At 48.7% G+C, this 20474-nt stretch overlaps 1 protein-coding gene across 1 annotated transcript; it reads right to left on the bottom strand.

Annotated features, from left to right (window-relative positions):
* Window positions 1-6467: 6467 nt before the first annotated feature.
* LOC124687073 lies at window positions 6468-7263 on the bottom strand. Its single transcript, XM_047220924.1, has one exon. The coding sequence runs from the start codon at window positions 7087-7089 to the stop codon at window positions 6784-6786; it is 306 nt and encodes a 101-aa protein (XP_047076880.1). The 5' UTR covers window positions 7090-7263; the 3' UTR covers window positions 6468-6783.
* Window positions 7264-20474: the final 13211 nt, after the last annotated feature.

Genomic DNA, 20474 nt, shown 5'->3' with positions numbered 1-20474 from the left:
GGGTCATGTGGGCTGTCCAAAGTATTAATTTGGTTATAGATGGCAGGTTGGGGATAGTGCTAAGATCAGGTTCTGGGAGGACACCTGGTTTGGCACTTCTCCTTTGGCTGTTCAATTCTTTGACATTTTAGTGTAATGAACATAATGTGACTCTTCAGAACATTTGGGATGGCTCTCAACTTAAACTAACCTTTAGAAGAAATTTTAACTCCTCTCTCATGCAGCTTTGGTATGAGCTTGAAGCTATAGCTAAAAACATTTCTTTTTCTGGTTTACCTGATGCTCTGATATGGTAATATGAAAACAAAGGGGTTTATTCTACCTCTTCCCTTTACACTATCATCGATTTTGGTGGTGTCCAACCTGTTTACATTCCTGCAGTTTGGCATTTGCATGTACCACCTAGAGTCCACATTTTCCTTTGGCTCTTGTTCCATAATAAGCTAATTGTTGAGATACATATCCTTGCATATCCGGATGTGTATCTTCTGTAGTTATGTATAGCGATACATATCTTTGTATTTATTATTGGGCCCGTCTCCTTCCTTGTATAGTCGAGGACGTGGCCTATATATGTAACGCCATATGCACCCAATCAATACATTGTGAGTTGCATCCCTTTCTACATGGTATCAGACACCTACCGTTCCTAACCTAGCCGTCGCGCCCCTCTCTCCCCGCGCGCGCCGCCCCACCATCCAACTCTAGCGCCGCCGCCCTTGTGCCGCCGCTGCGTGTGCTCCTCCTCACGCCGCACCGCCGCCGCACCTGCAGCCGCCGCCGCGCCTCCCTCCCCAACCCCGCGCCGTCGCCGTCCCCTGCGCGCGCGTCGTCATGTCGTCGGTCTCCAACGGTAGCAACCCCTTCGCCTACAACCCATGGACGGGGGTCATCTACGCCTACAGGCATGCCGGTGCCGCGCCCGCCGACTCACCGGGCGCACTTCACCGCGACAACGCCCTACGCCTCGGCCTTCACCGCCACGCTGCCGTCCTACGCCCCGGCCTACCACGCCGCGCCCGCCCTCGGCTCTTACGCCGGTGGCGGAAACTGGTTTATGGACACGGGCGCCTCGTCTCACATGGCCGCTCACCCGGGTAACCTTTCCCATTCTTTTCCCACTTCCACCGAGTCTCGCATCATTGTCGGTAACGGCGCCGGTCTTCCTATTTCTCACACCGGTTCTGCTAATTTTCCTTCTACTTCTAAACCACTGTCTCTTAATAATGTCCTTGTGTCTCCCCAGCTTATTCAGAATTTAGTCTCTGTTAAAACTCTTTCTCGTGACAACTCTGTGATTGTTGAATTTGACGCGTTTGGTTTTTCTGTTAAGGACGCCCGCACCCGGATGGTCCTCCATCGATGTGAGAGCCCCGACGATTTGTATCCGGTGATGTCGCCTTCCACCCCTGGCGCCGCACCTCGTTCTCTCTCCGCAGGCGTTGATCTTTGGCATGCTCGTCTTGGACATCCCAATGCCAACACGCTTCACCAAATAATGAGGGGTTTTTCGTTTTCATCTACTAAACAGTCTTCACACAGTTGCGAAGCATGTCGTCTTGGTAAACATGTCCGTCTTCCTTTTAGTCAGTCTTCCACCATTGCGTCTTTTCCTTTTGAGTTAATTCATAGTGATGTATGGACCTCTCCAATCCCGAGTAATTCTGGTCTTCTTTATTACCTAGTTATTCTTGATGATTTTTCTCATTTTGTGTGGACGTTTCCCCTCCGTAAAAAGTTTGATGTCGCCACCACTTTCACAGCCTTCTACGCCTATGTTTCCACCCAGTTCGGTCGCCCCATCCACGCCCTACAAACTGACAACGGAAAAGAGTTTGACAATGTCGCTGTCCGCACCCTACTCTCCTCTCACGGCACTATTTTCCGTCTAACCTGTCCATACACGTCCCAACAAAACGGCCGCGCCGAGCGTATCCTCCGCACCCTCAACGACAGCGTCCGCACACTCCTATTCCACAGCCATGTTCCCCCACCTTTTGGCCTGACGCCTTAGCCACCGCCACCCTCCTTGTCAACCTTCGTCCGTGTCGTCCCCGCTGGAACTATGCACCTCATCACCTCCTTTACGGTTCCCCTCCATCCTACGACGGTCTTCGGATTTTCGGTTGTCGTTGTTATCCTAGTATCGCCGCCACCACTCCTCATAAACTCGCCCCTCGTTCCGTTCCGTGTGTTTTTCTCGGTTACCCGGCTAACACCAAAGGCTACCGCTGCTATGATCCGGTTTCTCACCGCGTCATCACCTCCCGGCACATGTACTTTGATGAGCATTGCTTTCCTTTTGCACAGAGACAGGTGGTCGCTACTCCTCCTTCGACTCCTGATGGTCCCCGGCGTCGACCCCCTGCAGGTCCGCCGGCTGCAGTGCCCTCGAGCTCGGACTCGGGCACTGCCTCGTCGTTCTCCGCCGCGCCCTTCAGCTCTGGCTCGGGCGCTGTCTCACCACCCTCTGGGTCACCCTCGAGCCATGTCTCGGGTGACCCCATGCCGACACCCGCGCCGACACCTGCGCCGACGCCCGCCTCGACGCCGCCTGCGTCGCCCTCGAGCCTCAGCTTGGGCGCCGCGCCGTCTTCGCCGGGTGACGCCCCTTCGTCGGGTTCATCCGCCTCGACACCGCTTGCGTCGCCCTCGAGCCTCAGCTCGGGCGCCGCGCCGTCTTCGCCGGGCGACGCCTCGCCTCCGGCTCCGCCTCCGCCTCCTCCGCCGCCGGCCACGGGGCCCCTCACGCGCGCCCGTGCAGGGATTCGCGTCCCGAGCACGCGGTACCCCTCGGACGAGTACGTCCGCACCGCGTCGACTTCCGCGCCTTCACCATCCACGCCATCGCCCCTGCCCGCCTCTGCCCGGCCTGCTCTCCGCGACCCGCAGTGGCTTGCAGCCATGCAGGACGAGTTCGACGCCCTTCAGCGGAACCAAACATGGACGCTTGTTCCCCGACCCCCTCACGCCAACATCATCACCGGGAAGTGGGTCTTCAAGCACAAGTTCCATCCGGACGGTACTCTCGACCGTCACAAGGCGCGGTGGGTGGTTTGTGGCTTTCACCAGCGTGCCGGCGTCGACTTCACCGACACCTTCGCCCCGGTTGTCAATCCCGGGACGATCCGCACCGTCCTTCAGATCGCGGTCTCCCGTGCGTGGCCCGTGCACCAGATGGACGTCTCCAACGCCTTCCTTCACGGCCATCTGGAGGAGCAGGTCTTCTGCCAGCAGCCCACGGGTTTCATCGACAGCGCCCACCCCGACCATGTGTGTCTGCTCTCGCGCTCGTTGTACGGGCTCAAGCAGGCCCCACGCACCTGGTACCAGCGCATCGCAGCGTTTCTTCACCAACTCGGCTTCCGCTCCACCCGCTCTGATGCCTCGCTGTTTGTGTACAACAATGGCACCACCACCGCGTACCTGCTGCTCTACGTCGACGACATCATCTTGACGGCTAGCTCGACGGACCTCCTGCGACAGATCACTGAGCGTCTTCGCGCTGAGTTTGCCCTCAAGGACTTGGGGCCCCTGCACTATTTCCTTGGCATCAAGGTCGTACGTCGCACCGACGGCTTCTTCCTTCATCAGCGCAAGTACGCCCACGAGCTCCTGGACCGCGCCGGTATGCTTAATTGCAAACCCGCGGCCACGCCTGTCGACACGAAGTCCAAGCTCTCCACCACGGATGGTTCGTTGGCCACAGACGCGTCATTGTATCGCTCCATCGTCGGTGCCCTGTAGTACCTCACCTTGACCCATCCCGAGCTGCGATGACGCTGTCCGGCGAGTGTGCCTTCACATGCATGCTCCGCGGGATCCTCATTGGGCTGCGGTCAAGCGGATCTTCCGCTACATTCGTGGCACCATGGACTTCGGCCTCTCCTCCACGCTCCACCGCCACGCGACATCGTCGCCTACTCGGACGCCGATTGGGCAGGCTGCCCCGACACGCGTCGCTCCACGTCCGGCTACCGCGTCTACTTCGGACCTTCGCTCATCTCCTGGTCGTCTAAGCGACAACCCACGGTCTCTCGCTCCAGCGCCGAAGTGGAGTACCGGGCTGTTGCTAACGCGGTTGCCGAGGTCTCTTGGCTGCGGCAACTCCTCATTGAGCTCTCATGTCCTGTTGCTAAAGCCACCGTGGTCTATTGCGACAACGTCTCCGCCGTCTACCTCTCCGCCAACCCGGTCCACCATCGCCGCACCAAGCATATTGAGCTGGATATCCACTTTGTTCGGGAACATGTGGCCCTTGGACACATTCGAGTACTTCATGTGCCCACCTCCCAACAATTTGCGGATATCATGACCAAGGGTCTTCCTACGGCATCATTTGAGGAGTTCCGGTCCGGCCTATGCGTTCGACCGTGCGGCGCTTCGATCGCGGGGGTGTTGAGATACATATCCTTGCATATCCGGATGTGTATCTTCTGTAGTTATGTATAGCGATACATATCTTTGTATTTATTATTGGGCCCGTCTCCTTCCTTGTATAGTCGACCATATGCACCCAATCAATACATTGTGAGTTGCATCCCTTTCTACACTAATGACCAGGGACAATCTAAAAAAGAGAAATCTAAACAAACCAGTAGAATGCATCTTTTGTGCTGAAGAAGAGACTGTTTCATCATCTCCTTTTCTTTTCCAATGCATTGTAGCTAAACAGATTTGGCAAACCATTTCTCAAATCTTTGATGTTGAGGTGGGTAATGATTATTTGTCTGTTGCTAAGTTCTGGCTAGCTAATAAAAAACATGCTTCTCTGAATTCTATTTGTGCTGCCTCTCTTTGGTGCCTCTGGAAAATAAGGAATGACATGATCTTTAACGGTGTTCCATGGTTGGATATAGATCAGGTGTGGAGGATGATATTTCACTCTGTGAAGAGGTGGAAGCTCATCTTCAAACGTCACATGGAGGCTGGTGTGGAGACATTCTGTACAAAGGTGTCCCAGGAACCCAAGCAGTCCTACCCGTTGCTCTTCGCCGGATGCCAAAAGGCCCGCGATCCACGGCACCTGGGGCACCACTACCTGCGTCCTGGAGCTGTCTGCTCTCAATTCTCCTGCAGCGGTGTGATCTCCCCCTGGAGCGCGAGGGCTAGTTGTCTTGCTTTTGTTCTAGCTCTGCAGCTCTGAAAAAACTTGTAGTTTCTATCTTGTTTCCTGTTTTCTGCAATTGTAATATCTGTAATAAACCCGTGGCACTGTGCTAGGTTTCGTTGATTTATCAATGGAACCGGGATGAGGTCCCTGTTGATTAAAAAAAGGAAACAATTCCGTTAGCTTCCTGTCCATAGCTGCAGGAGCTGCTGTTTCTCCTGATTTTCTAAGGCAAGTCTTTTCCTTTTCTTTTCCTGTCCCAACAGCAATTCAGTACACATGCTGTTTTCTTTACGAGACACGGAGACAAAGGCTGCGAAACCATGGATGAAACGGCAATAATTCCACCAAATCAGCTTCGTTGCGACCTTCGCTCTCGCTGTTCTACACTGGAACCGCAGCATCGCGTTTCTGGCATCTGTCACCGTAATCCACGCCAACAAATTCTGCGATCCCTCCCTGTATTTCTCCATTTCTTGGCGGCTTGCGCTAGTTGCGTGCGCGCGCTCGTGGAACGCAGTTTGTGTGCACCGATATACGCGAACACGACAAGAGTGTTGCCCTTCCGTGGAATGGAACAAAAATGCAGTCTTATGCGTCTCGTTCTGAATTTTTGTCCGACAGTTAAAACGGACTGGGTCGCGTGTTAGTCAGTGCGTAACCAAATGTGTCCTTCTCACGAGGAAGATGGTGGCCACGCAAGCCATGGAATCGTCAGTCTCCTCTCCCTGGAATCTTGGTGGCTAAGAGCAGACCCCGTGTGTGTGTGTTTACCATTGTCTCGACCCGGAACTAACTCCAGGTTATATATAGTAGTATTATACTGATAGAGTCTACATCAGGTTTTCGTGTTCAGTTCTGCATCGATTGACAGGTTGAATTATGACAGTAATCTGTCGGTGAACCAGTAGCAGTGATGTGGTTACTTGAATCTTTCCAGTTATTAGTTCCCTAGTTATTTTACAGTTTTACGCCGACAGTACAGTTGCTTCTATACACCTGCCAGAAGTTACGTGGTTTGCAGCAAATGGTCAGAGACCAAGATCTTCATTTCTGAGCAGACCTGAAGAAGCTGAGAAGAAGGAAATGGGAGCAGAGCACAACAAATTAAAACGGAGGAAGAGATAAGGATAACGAACTCTGAACATTGAGAAATAAGTGAACCCGGTTGCGGTTACAAGTAGACACCAGGAGTGCAAAGAAGGAGCAAGAATAAGCTCCTTATTTACAATCGAACAAACTGCAATCGATGGACTGACCAAATAACTTCCTGTTATTTGAACTTTGAACTCAGGACGAGAAATAACTGAACCCGGTTCCGGTTACAAATAAGCAGTGCACCCTCAAGAGTCAAGACTGACCGGTTAATCGTTCACCATTTTCCATCATCAGTATTTACAAACAAGGAGAAGAAGAAGAGAAGGGAGCAAGAACGAGCTCCATAAGTACAATCGAACAAGCTGCAACAAGCTACAGATCTACTCAAGAAGAACCTAGCTAGACTCTCCCCTACGATTAACTCATCACCTCACGGCTCAGGATGGCGGAATTCAGCCAGGTCGACATTAACGGAAGAATTGCAATTTACAAGAAGAAACTATATACGTGTTCTGCTCTGCGTCGTGCTGTAGGAGCACGCACGACCATGCCACTCACTCGCACCGGTCTGTACGTCAGTCGAAGCAGATGGCGGCCGTCTCGGAGTCGGAGCCGCACTCGTCGATGCTCTCGAGGCTGGGCCGCCACCCGCGAGCGTCCCGCTTGCGCGCCATCTCCCGGAGCACGTCCTCGAGGCGCCGGTCGCCGCCCTTGAGCTGCGCCATGAGCCACTCCAGCTCCGTCTTGGTCAGCACCATCTTCACCTTCAGCACCGAAGACGGCGCAACCTCCTCCGTCACCTTCGTTCTTCCTTCTCCTCCGGACAGGTAGCCGCCACCTTCGCTGCCGCCACCATCGCCGGTATAGAGGCAGTTGCCCATGATCGAGCTGATCGACTGTAGTAGAAGGAGTAGCTCGAGCTTTCACTTGGCTGGTGTTGGTTTGGTACGATGCTGTGCTTCGCAAGTGGGCTATTCAATCGTGTAAGAGAGATGAAGAGGGTGAGGGTGTGAGGTGGGGGTGGTGTGTATATCTACTACAACAAGCTAGTCTTGCCAAATGGTAGCTAACGGAATGGCTTTTGTGCGCTGGTGACTTGGTGTGGCTGCCAATGGCGACGGCGATCAATAATCCTATTCCAGTCGCTGTCCCGAGCGGGCGCACACACATGGTGGGGACGATCGGTTTGGTCGATGCGGTTACTCACTCGATCTCTTCGATCGGCGCCACATGCCGTGGACGTGGAGAGGCGTCCAGGGTGAGGTCGATCGTGGGTTTTCTCTCTCAGGTGTCGCTATTTTCTCTTGAATACAACTATCCTGCTACAGAGACTCGCCATCGCTCCACATGCCCGTCTCTCTCTTTTAAAGTTTGTGTCCTAAGTTTAGGACATATCTAGCCAATCTCTTATAACTTAATTTTCTATATGACTCATTATCTTTTAACTTCTTATATTTGGTCTGTTATTAAAAAAAGATGTTCCCTAGCCGACCCCTTATAGTTAACTCCCTAAAAAAGTTATGCATACAAATCAATACCAATTTAGAACATAGTAATACAGATTAAGAGCATAGTCATACGATCCATAGCATAGACAAATCAATAGCATAGTCTCACAGTTCATAACTATAACAAATCCATAGCATATATCGTAGTGTTCTAACTTCTGCACTTGATGGAACCTTACCGACATTAGAATGCATAACGAGAGCCTATTTAAGAGTGATGCTAGTGATCTTGCTTGTCCTTACCGACATTAGAATGTGCATAACGAGAGCCCATTTAAGAGTGATGCTAGTGATCTTGCTTATCCACTTGTGTTGGACTGTTAAAACACTCATGAATTTATTGCCAAAATTCATCGAACGGTCGCTTTCGATTTTGAGAGTACAATACGTAATCAATAAAAACTTGATCACTCCATGCAAAATACAATGCATTCTCTTTATCCTCTGTCCATTTGAGCTCTTTTTTTGGCACATCTTCACGAGATTACAAATTTCAAATGAAATTGTAAACACATCGGCCTAATCTCTTACCTCATTCACAAGAAGAAAACGAGCAAACAAATACCTAATTGGGATTGTGTCAAACACCATGGGTGCATCATCGGGATGATAAGGGAAAGATGTTGCCGCCGTAGGTTCCGGTGCTCCTATGACGCTGAGAGCTAGCCCAGCGACCCGCTCGGCCTCCTCCATCCGCGCGGAGTCTACATGGATTGGCTGGTGGTGGCGAGGTGTCGCCGGAGGTGATGCTAGCGATAGTGTGGTGCTGGCGGGAAGAGATTGTGACCGAGTGTTAGGTGGCTGAGTTTTTATCTAGGGTTTAGGGTCTAGAGAGGCCGTGGTGGTCTATTTTTAAGGGCCGGTCGACGTAACGAGTAAAAAATTACTCTAACTGGTTAAAGGGTTCAGCTAGGTACGATTTAGAGGAGTAAACGGAAATTCTACTCCTCTAACCGATTATAAGGGATCGACTACAAATGAGCAAACGTTGCGCCGAGCAGACCAACCAGAAGTTTCTACTTTCTCTGATCCATAACAAGTATCAGGGTTTTGGTCATATTTGAGCTAATTTAAACTAAAATCCGACGCTTATTATGAACCAGGCAGTACAAAATATTTACGGTTGACATCCAACGTCGCTTCTAAAATCCAACGGCTGGCGACTCGTTTGCTCCGTGTCTCACTGACGCGGCTTAACCCTTGCATCCACTTCCATTCATCATCGATCGAAGCTTCTGCGTTGGACATGCATGCATGAGGCGCATCCAAGGCAACCCACGAAAGAACATACGCAAGGATACAAAGCCAGACAGACATCTTCACAGCATCGTCGATCTCAAAAGAGACGCATCGATCGATCCATCAACAGCGCCGATTCGATCAGTACCTACGTACACCTGTACTGATCGGTCTCGGAGCTGCTCGTGAACCCTCGATCATTGCAGGCACACGTACGCATGCACACAATTATCGGCCGGCACCAGCACAAGATTCGTGTGTACACACCTTAAATGTTGAGATGGATCTTGGCCCTATCTGCAAAAAGGCAGACAACACGACAAGAGATCGTACGTGCGTATGTTCCACGTATGTGTACGAACATACGTTACCAGCCATACCATGTACTTACGGTGTACCAGTTTTCGGTTGGTAGGCAGGTGGTATTTCAAACATGCATATTGGCAGAGATCAATTTGTCACCACACTTGATTTAGTACTGATTCATATTACTTGCCACTAGTATGGATGTTCTAGAAATAAAATATATCTAGAAACATCTATATTAGTGGCAACTAATATGAATCGGAGGGAGTATATGAAAGTATATTAACGAGGCTCTGCCATCCAATATAAGAAGAAAATGGGCGGCCAGTTAAATTTAGCAAAATTCGACGATAACTTATCTCATGGAGTGCCAAAAAATAAGCTATAATCTCAAGGTCCGATACCGAAACAGAGTATAAATCAGTGGCAAATGCCACAACTGAGATAATATGGATACAATCATTACTTAAAGAACTTGGAGTCAAGTTGACTAGGCGCTGTGCATGTGCTATGATAATATAGGACCAAATACTTGTTAGCCAATTCAATGTTTCATGAATGAGCCAAACAAATTAGATTTCCACTTTATCAGAGAGGGAGTCCTGAACAAGCATCTAAAAATTCAGTGTGTTCCTTCAAAGGATCACATTTGTTAGCCAATCACTACTAGGAAAACAGCTATAGGCGGCAGGGCTACTGCCGGCGCACCCAAACGGTTGTCCACAAATGCTCAATTACCGCTAGCGCACTTATTTTATGGGCGCTTGTGGTGCCCAAATACCGTTGGCGCAGCAAAGAATTTGCGCGCCGGGGATAAAGATCGGCCAGGTTCAGCCCGAGGGAAAAATGGAAGCCTTCCTTCCTTGGTGCGTTGGGGGTAATTTGATTATCATCGGTGCACGAAGGAGGTGGTGCGCCAGTGGTAAGGGAGGCTCCCATTTTTCCTCCAACACCCTACCCCCCGTGGATCGCATTTTCAATTTTTGAAAAAATAAAAGAAAAATATAGAAATTGAAAAAAAATTAGTCAAGATACCCATGTGTTATATCTTCTAGTTTTAATGAAAATTAACAAAAAAAATTAATTTTGACTTTTTTTTTGCAAAATAGCGTCATGTTTCGGTAAAACGACTTTTCTGGATGCATACGACCTCCGATGAAAAACTTTTCTATATATAAAAATGTATGTACGGAAAATTTTACATCTGATTTCAACCATCTTTAGCCGTTTAGCGAATTATTACAATCCTCCAAATCAATAAATGAAACCGTAGTTTTTTTAGATTTTAGATTTTGATGAATTTTTTTGCTGCCGACGCACCACCATATTTGGTGTGCCGGCGGTAACCTATGCCATATGTGCCCAAACCATCCGGCTCACCTTCTTTCTCTTCCATTTTTCCTTCTCCTCTTTCACTTCTCCTGCTCCTGCTCCTCCTCTTCCTCTTTCTTCCCCCGGCCACCTTCTCTTCTCCTCCACTTTTCCTCCACTTCCTCCTGCCATGATCCATGCTCTCCGGGGACCACCTCCTGCATGCTCTCCGGCGACCTCCTCCTCCATTCTTCGGCCACGTCCTCAATGCTCCGGCACCGGCGACCACGTCCTCCATGCTTCGGCGACCACCGCCTCCATGCTTCGGTGACCTCCACCTCCATGCCTTGGCGACCACTTCCTCCACACGGCCACGGTTTCGGACGACCAGACCTAGCAGCCGACGACCAGACCTACATTCTCGATCTAGATTTAGTTTTTTTTAGTTCCAAAAAAACATACCGTCGGCACACCAGGAAGGTGTGCCGGTGATAACTCATGTTACCACCGCCGGTAAACTGTTACCACCAGCCTGTTACCACCGGCGTACGCTGGTGCGCCGGCAATAGCGAAAAATGGTGCGCCGGGGATAAGGGTGTTCCTAGTAGTGAATCCAATGTTTCGTGCTTTATCCAAACATATTGAGATATATTTCCACTTTATCAAAGAGGGAGTTCTGAACAAGCAGCTAGAAATTCGGGGTGTTCCTTCAAAGGATCACACTTGTTAGCCAATCCAGTGTTTCATGCATGAGCCAAACATATTAAGATAGATTCCACTTTATGAGAGAGGGAGTCCTGAACAAGCAGCTGGAAATTCGGTGTGTTCCTTCAAAGAATCAAGTTGGTGATGGTTTTACAAAAGCACTTTATTGCGGAATTTTGAAGAGTTCAAACACAATGTCACTAAGTTGCGATCAAGGGGGGATGTTAGAAATAGGAATAGTTTTCCTATATGTATTAGACTTGTACTCTTTCTATACAAACTGTATTGTACAAGCTAGCACCTAGAACCCTTTCTACCTGATCCTAAACTTCACATAGGTACCGGTAGTTTGGCCCCTTCGATGAGAAACTGAAATTGCGCATGCAGTCGACACAATTGGGACCTGGCAAGTTGGCGTCCCTGATCTTCTTCCCCCGCAGCTGGGCGCAACAGCGACATGCACATGGCATTGCTTAATTCTGCACCAGCGACTCACTTCGTCTATGTTACTGCCATCGTGCCAACCAAACTGCGAAGTACTCCCTCTATTTTATAATTCTTGCCATGATTTTTAGTTTAAATTATAGAGAAGTTATGCCGACGCAGTAATTTTCGATGTGTGCGTTGACGCTTGCAGCAATGCAGCCACTCATTGGGCAAATGCCGGATGACTGGGACGGTTACTTGGTTAGAGAGATGTCATGATCGGATTAGACCACGACCTTGCATTGCATGAGCCAGCGATGCCCGTCTACTGCACACATAGCGGCAGTAATCCAAGGAGGATGACGATCCCACCTAGTCGACCGGCATGATCTGAAAGCAACATGCACATGGAGCCTAGCGGCGAACGTTCGCGCGATTGCGCCGCTAGTCCGAGACAAATCAGCCTTGTCTCTTGGCTGACGTGTGGTTGGCATCAGGCTGACGCACGCATGCAACTCGCTCCCATGTACAAGCTAGCAGGAGGCAGGTACACCGTGGATTCATATATTGTTTCTCCATATTATTCTAGTACAATAATAATTCCTAAGAATCTCCATGAGTAGGTGTAGCATTAGCATCGAGTTGTGAGCACAAGGAAGGGGTACAAGACAAGCACATGAAGAGGACAATTGCAGTACACACTGAAGCTTGCGACATCTGAGGTGGAATCACAATCCATATCAGATATGTTTCTTTAAGGTAATGGAAAAGGAAAATTCTTCCGACCTCTCCATCTTATGGACAAAGAGAGGTTACAGTCTCCAACTTGGCTGGTCGACCACGAAATATTTGTTTAATTATAATTAGGATGATAGCTGAACCATGCATCGCAATGCTGATCGATAGAACCAGCCGTGACACCGCTAAATTACAAGGAGGGGGCCAAATTAAGATCGAGATGGCAGCTAGGGCGTCGCAGTCGCCACTCGCCACGACATCAGACAAAACTCGAATTGCCTTATTTTAGGAGCGTAATGGGGAGAAATAACAGGAAATCATATATCCTTGCAGTACTTTTTTTTTCTTAAATTTACTTCAGTGTTCAGGCTAGAAGAGGGCATGCATCATCGAAAAAATTGCTGTCGCCACTCACCAGTCACCACTTGCTCAGCATCACCACAGCCAGGCCACAGCGTGTAGCAGAGCGACACTCACCCCGCGAGTCCCTGACTGTCGAAATAATAATGAGTCTGGAAAGGCACCAGCAAATGGCTCGCACAAGGTACGTCCTGTAAAAGGGAACCGGGGGATGACATCCTCCAGCCACGGCGATGGAGCAAGCTTTTCTTCCAGCAGATCGATGAGAGATAGAGTGATGGAGTGCTGACTGACGAGACATCGGCAGTCATGATCACTTTTCTCCGCGAATTGTTCATGTCGAGGTTCAGTAACAGGAGATCGACCAGCAGATTTGCTCCTCTGATTGAGAACAAACGATGCATGGAGTTCAACTGCCACGCGTGCATGACGAAGATTAGCTAGGCTGTTACACATAATAAGGAAGAAGAGCCACTGAAGAGTGTAGCTGTATGGGTCACACTCACACAGCATTCTCGTCCATGGTAGTAGTGACTAGTATGACGACTACTGGTTCCCACTGATGTCTGTCTGATCCTCCACGGCTAGCACTGCGCTTATCGCACCCTTTTTGCTAGTGCAACTGCAGTTTGTTGCAATCTAGTGCCAGTCTATCCATATCACCAGATAGATCTACTTCATTTGTTTGAGGCGAAATGATAGTCCTACTCTATGTTAACTCGTTTGCCGTTGCTCAGTGAGCTCAGCTCCCACTCACTTGCATATCTCCCGGTCCGACTATCCAATGACCTGTTGCATGTAAACGTGACTCGGCCTGCCTAATATCGCGGGTACGAAATTAAAGAAGCTTTGCCTTTTCTTGCTCTCGGTTCCTGCCTTTTCTACTTTATCTAAATACATATGTATTTAGACGCATTTTAATATAGGTACATCTGTGTCTAAACAAAATTGAGACACCTATTCAGAATGGAGGTGGTCCATGTTGTCACATGAGCAACGAAATGCCATTTAGGTGGAAAACATTAGGGACCTCTTTGATTTGTAGGATATGAAAACCCTAAAAATAACCCGAGGCATAAAGAACATCATACGGTTTGTTTTATAATATGGAGAATCAATATATGAATCCATTATGAACATCGAAAATGCATCGGTGAAGCTCTGGGGCAAAGCTGAAATCTGTGCCCTTGCATGGCATAGGAATGTCTATTCCTGGTCCCACATATTTAACTACCCACTTTACAAGATTCCCTTCTCCAAATGCACTAGCAATTGAAAAACTAGCACAACTTTCAGTAATAAATTCAAATGAATTTTTATTTTTATATTCGACTTCCTCGCGACGAGTTCTTCAAAATGAGTCTAATATTCAATATATTAAAATTTATTTTGTAAACTGCATCTATAGAGTTCTCTATTACTTGGGCATGTAGTCCGGACACTTCGACCATGTAGTTCTGCGATATATCGTACTGATTTTATAAAGTCCTTCCAAATTTATTTGAATAGTACATGTAGTATTTGTGAAGAGTATTTCTATTTGTATACACATGACAGTCGTAGATTATTTTTTCACGTGGAAACCATTGACCCAAATCTCGAAAAAAGCTGAATAGAAACAGTGGTTGTGATATCACATTCGCCCGCATCAACATTCCTCGGGAGAGATGTCGGGACTAGGTAGTCATGTTTAGGCGGCCCAAAGAATGCGCTCATTAGGGGACAGTTGTCGGGACTTCATAACAATATCCTGCCTTAGTACCGCTATGTGTTGTCATCAGCTGCAATTTACCGCATCCTATCTTCTTCAGGTGTAACTCGCCCGCACGGTTATCAATCTCAGCGTGCGCTGATTTTGGATGAGGTGTACCAACCCCTATGACCTTACGCGGGCTTAATATATGCAATTCTCCAAAGTGGAGCATAGCATCTCTGGCGCATCCACCTACATGGTGGTTGGCGACAGGGACGTCCACGCCAGACCTTTTCGGGATCATCCCAAATCGGCCCACGAAGCGGCATCTGGTGCAGCAAGTGCTAGTTAAACGCGGGTGGATCACCTACATTGTTGGTGCCTTGAGCTTGCTAGCACTCTAACCACTTGTGGATCCAGTTTAGAGACATTAACTATTAGCGGAGCTAGATACGTTGATGTGACGATGAACGATGGATGCATAGTACGATTCTCCCGCTCCTGCTACCACATCCTCTTCCAAGGAGAGACTATATCTGGAGATCCCATGTGCGACCGCCCGGGGACAGCACGGCGCACATGTGTACCGTATGCACCTTCTGTAGGACGATCTAGTGTGAGTAAATGTTGTGGATCAATGTAATCCACCTCACCCCCCCCCCCCCTTCCCGGGTAATTGTGCGAAGGGTACCTTGTTGTTGATCGTGCTCACTGCGTGGTAGATGTAGAAGCATCTGAATGATGGAGTCTTAGACAATGCGCGTCCTACCATGACCTTATTTTTCAGTACAATCAAAAACTGAAGCGCGAGCAAGGGCGGAAAGGGGAGCCCAGGGTCTTCCCCAACTTCTTCCCTAGCCCAGGTTTCGGGTAGAGTTGTATGGTACGGTATTGGTTCTTCATACAATTTGTAAATATAACTTTTTTTTGTCAATTCGTCGAAAGGCAATGCTTTTTTTGTCTTTTCGTGAAAATAATACGTAAGCATCTCTGTACCATTAGGGCATGAGCAATGGTGGCATACACAACTAGCTGCTCCATGTAAAAAAGTTGTCAGAAGCAACATGGTCAATTTTATCTCTCCAATGGAAGCTATAACTTTAGTCAGAAAAAAGAGAGAAAGGACCCCACAAATATGACACTATGTATCTCTTTCTCTCTCCAAAAAGCATGTTTTTTAGGCTTAAGATCTCACTTCTTGAAGAGGAGGCTGCCTCCTCATCCGAACCTACTTTGGACCACCCGAACCTAGTTAAAGGTGTGAGGCAGTAGTTCTAGGGCAGTGCATTGGGCATGCCCTTAGCATCTGTTGTGAGCGCAAGTGTGTGTACAAGCACCTGAGAGGACCATTGCAGTACACATCGACGGTGGAATCACAATCTAGATCAGATACGTGTTTTAAGGTAATGGAAAAGAAAATTCGTCCGACCTCATGGACAAGAGAGAGGTTACAATCTCCAACTTGGAGAGCCGACTATGAAATATTTGCCTTTGTTTAATTAGGATGATGCTGAACCATGCATCGCAATGCTAATCGATAGAGCCAGCCAGCAACCGTCACACTGCTAAATTACAAGGGAGGCTTCACAGAAGCAAAACAGAACAAGGCACTCGCTCCTTCAGTCCAGACCAGAGCGTGTCGATAACAATGTCAGCTACGGCATCGCAATCTCCACGTTATCAGACAAGAGCAAGAATAACGTTATATTAGGGCGTTAATGGAGAGAGAGAATTAGAAGCAAATCATCTATCCTTGCAATACATTTCTTTTGCTTAATTTAAAGCATCTACAAATTTGCCGTCGACACTCATCAATCTACAAGGGGCCATCGACAAAGGAGCGCTTATGAAGAGAATTAGCGGCAAACCATCGTTGCAATATTTTGGTTTGCTCAATTGCTTCATGTTCAGACTGAAGTGCATCATCGACAAATTTGCTTTCGCCACTAGCATCACCACAAGCCAGAGCCAGGCCCCGCCGTCCAGCAGAGCGACACTTCCCTGCTGTTGTACTATACTCCCTCCGTTCAAACTAAAACCGGGACAGAATTATAGAACGGAGGGAGTAGTTTGGAAAGGCACCGGCGAATGGCTCGCGCAATGTACGTCCTATAAGAGTGAACAGGAGACTGACAACCTCCGGTCCAGACACAGCGATGGAGCAGATCGCTTTTCCAACAGATCGATCGATGATAGATGGAGTGTTGATTGATGAGACATCGGCAGGCATGATCGCTTTTCTCTGGGAATTGTACATGTCATGGTTCAGTAACAGGAGACCAACTGCCGTGCATGCATTGCTGACTGGGATTAACATTTTCTTAGAACTGGGAAAAAGTCTTGTCCCAATCTATTAATTAAGAAAAAAATATTTTGACAAGATAGTCCGGTCTAAGAATTACAAAGGGGGTTACTTCCGCGGCATGATTTGATCCAAACTTTCGCACCCGTGATTATCCACAAACGGGTTTCCCTTTAATTTTTTTCTAAGAGAATATGCTTTTAAAGACCTTTGCGTTGCGTTCGCTCCAAATCTCCCAAGTGACAAGAAGGGTGAGGGAGGCGATGGCTTTGCGGTTTGGCATATGGACACTCATCATGTTTCGCCTCCAAAGCTCGATGGAAAGGCTACCCCATTGATTTAGTTAAATGTTGGGGATGTGCAACCATTGCTGAATGTCTCATCAAAGGCGAATAGGGTACCTACACTTGATAAAGAGCAGGCGAACCGATTCCGTGGTTTGCTTGCAAAGGGGGCAAAGGCTTTGCCCCAAGCCTTCCAAACCGTCTTGCCTTTGAAGTAGTACTGACTTGAAAAAATTAACAAAACTGGTACTAACTCGTCGAATTCGCCCTTATTATGATAGTTTCTTGTGGAGTGGATTTTTCTAGAAAGCATGATGCGGAAGATGGGGTTCTCGCGGGAGTGGACTGATATGGTTATGAGATGCATTACCTCCGTTCGTTTTTCAGTGAAACTGAATGGTGGCTTGTCAGATACTTTCGTTCCCTCCAGGGGCCTCAGGCAGGGCGACCCAATTTCACCGTACTTGTTTCTTTTCTTTGTTGAGGGTTTTTCGGCTCTGTTGAAAGAAGCACAGCGAGAGCAGTCTCTGAAGGGTGTGCAATTCGGTGCTGCTGGTCCACATATTACACACCTCCTATTCGCCCGACGACAGCGTCGTGTTCCTGAAGGCGTCGACTGATAGCATGTTAGCACTGAAAAGGATCTTGGGTGAGTATGAAGTCAGCTCAGGACAAAAGGTAAATTTTCAGAAGTCATCGATCTTCTTTGGAAAGGGCTGCCCGGAGGATAGTAAGGATAACCTAAAGCAAGTAATTGGCATTCAGAGTGAGGCCTTGGCGGAGAAATATCTCGGCCTCCCCACGGCGGTTGGGAGATCAAAAGATGGATGCTTTAAACACCTTCGAGAAAGGACATGGGGTAAAGTAAAGGGGTTGAAAGGACAGGGAATGTCAAAGGAAGGAAAGGGGGTGATGGTTAAGGCTGTGTTACAGGCAGTTCCTGCGTATGCAATGAGTTGCTTCATGCTCACAAAAAAATCCTGTAAACAGCTGAGCTCTATCGCCTCAAACTTCTGGTGGGGTGACACAGATGGGCAGAAAAAAGTTCATTGGGTCGGATGGGACCGCATGAGCAAGAGCAAGCAGAAGGGTGGAATGGGATTTAGATATTATGAATGCTTTAATCAGGCTTTTTTTGGCCAAACAAGGGTGGAGGATGATCACTTTCCCAGATTCATTATGCGCCAGAGTGTTGAAATCACGCTATTTCAAAGAGGGGGACTTCTTGACAGCAAGATGTCCCAAGAGGGCCTCATATACTTGGAGAAGTATCATTCATGGCCGAGACCTTCTCAAGGCAGGCCTTATCTGGCGTATTGGGGATGGGCGGTCGGTAAGAGTCAGTTATGACAATTGGATACCGAGGAGGGGGTCTCAACGTCCACTGGGACGGCGAGAACCAGGGTGCCCCGAAGAATTACATGAATTTATAAACCACGAGCAGGGTACATGGAATGAAGAGATGGTGCGAAAGTTTTTCATTGAAGTGGATGTCATGGACATTTTGCAGATCCCAATTGGTAGGCCGGGTACACAAGATTTCTATGCATGGAATTTTACAAAAAAACGGGTTCTTCTCGGTTAAATCTGCGTACCAATTGGCGATGGAGAGAAAACGTGCGGCTAAGGGGACAATGGAGTCTTCGCGCTCCTTTAATGATCATAAAGGCTGGTTAGCTTTGTGGGCTGTCAATGTGCCTGGTAAGATCAAGGTTCACATGTGGCGCTTGGTGGAGAATGGACTTGCGGTTGGATCAGAACTCAGTCATAGGAAAATCAAAGACGGCGTTATCTGTCTCGTGTGCGGCAGAACAGAGAGTTTGATCCACCGGTTCTGGTCATGTCCTCACTCAGCGGAAGCTTGGGAATTACTGAGAGGGAGAACAGGCATAAGATTTGAAGGCCCGCCGAAGAGATTAGCATGTCATGCGGAACTAAAAGGCTGGTTGCTGGATTGGATTGGAAAAGAGCAAAAGGACCAGGCAGAGTTTTTCTTCACTCTGGTTTATAACCTTTGGCTGGCTCGGAATGATGCTCGGGAGTCTAGCAAAATCCAAGATCCAACTGCGGTTGTAGGAAAAACAGTGGCAGGGATAGAGGAATGGCGTAGCCTATACACTGGGTCACAAGCAATAACGGCAAGAGGAGAAGAAAAGTGGACACCGTCGGATACTGGGTGGTGTAAGATCAATACTGATGGAGCTTTTCGTCAAGCTGAAGGTGTAAGGGTATTTTACCCTTATCCATTATTTTGGTAACAATGACACCGTGCTAGTGTATTTGGACTAATACATGACTGCTAGATGATTCCCAGGTATTAGCCAAAGAGGTATAAAGGTGTATCAATGGAACAAGAAGGCTAAAGGAGACCCCTCATTTCAACAACAATCAAAAAGGGGTTACAGGAGAAATCCGGTCACCTACCCGGTCCAACCGGGCCAGCAACCGGCCGGTCCGGCGTACTGGCCGGTCGACCGGTCGGAAACCGGGCTCCAAAGGAGGACCAGCAGGTCCGGTCTGTGGCCCGGTCGACCGGGCTCCTGACCGGCGGGTCCGGCACTCCGTCCGGCCGACCGCTCGGAAACCGGGCAGCAACCGGGCACCAACCGGAGAAGCGCCAGGACGACGCAAAGGTGCTCCGGTCACCGGTCCGGTCCGACCGGCCTCACGACCGGGCTGTCCGGTCCGTGGTCCCGGTCTGACCGGGTTTGTCGGGAAGAATGCTGAGGTGGCAAGTGGCAACGGCCAGATTTTGAAGAACACTATAAATACCCCTTCTTCTACCTTGAAAGGGTTAGGCAACATACTATAAACTGTTCTTGAGCTCTCTCTCTCTTACTCCATTGCTAGAAACACCAAAAGCCTCAGATCTACCTCCTCCTCCATCCAAACTCAAATCCCTCCGGGGAATCATTAGAGGAGGACCCGATCTACCATTCTACCAAGCCAAATCTCATTTCCCCTTGTATTCATTGAGAAGCTTGCTTCCTAGGGTTCCTTGGAAACCCTAGGTGGGCAATAGGAGTCCGAAGCATCCGGGCCGTGGATTTGCTCCGGGCAAGATTGTGAAGGTTTGGAGGCTACCTCAAAGTCTACCACAAGTGAGTGAGCTATTCCTTCGTGGGATAGGCTCCGGAGAATAGGGTGAGCCTTCGTGGCGCGGGGAATCCTTCGTGGGACCTCCACTCCTCCAAACGTGACGTACCTTGTTGCAAAGCAAGGGAACACGGGAATACATCCTCGTCTCCGCGTGCTATCGGTTATCTCTAACCGAACTCCTTACTTGTGATTTAACCGCTCGTGAGAGCCTTCGTGCTTGAGTTAGTTGTATCCTCATATAGGTTGCTTCACCTAGTTTGCATTAGGCTCATCTTTATATTCCGCAAAGCCTAAC

This window comes from Lolium rigidum, chromosome 2 (genome assembly GCF_022539505.1).
Source record: "Lolium rigidum isolate FL_2022 chromosome 2, APGP_CSIRO_Lrig_0.1, whole genome shotgun sequence".
NCBI classification, from domain to species: Eukaryota; Viridiplantae; Streptophyta; class Magnoliopsida; order Poales; family Poaceae; genus Lolium; species Lolium rigidum.
The sequence above is the reverse complement of the archived record's forward strand: the minus strand, read 5'-3'. Positions and strand labels throughout refer to the sequence as shown.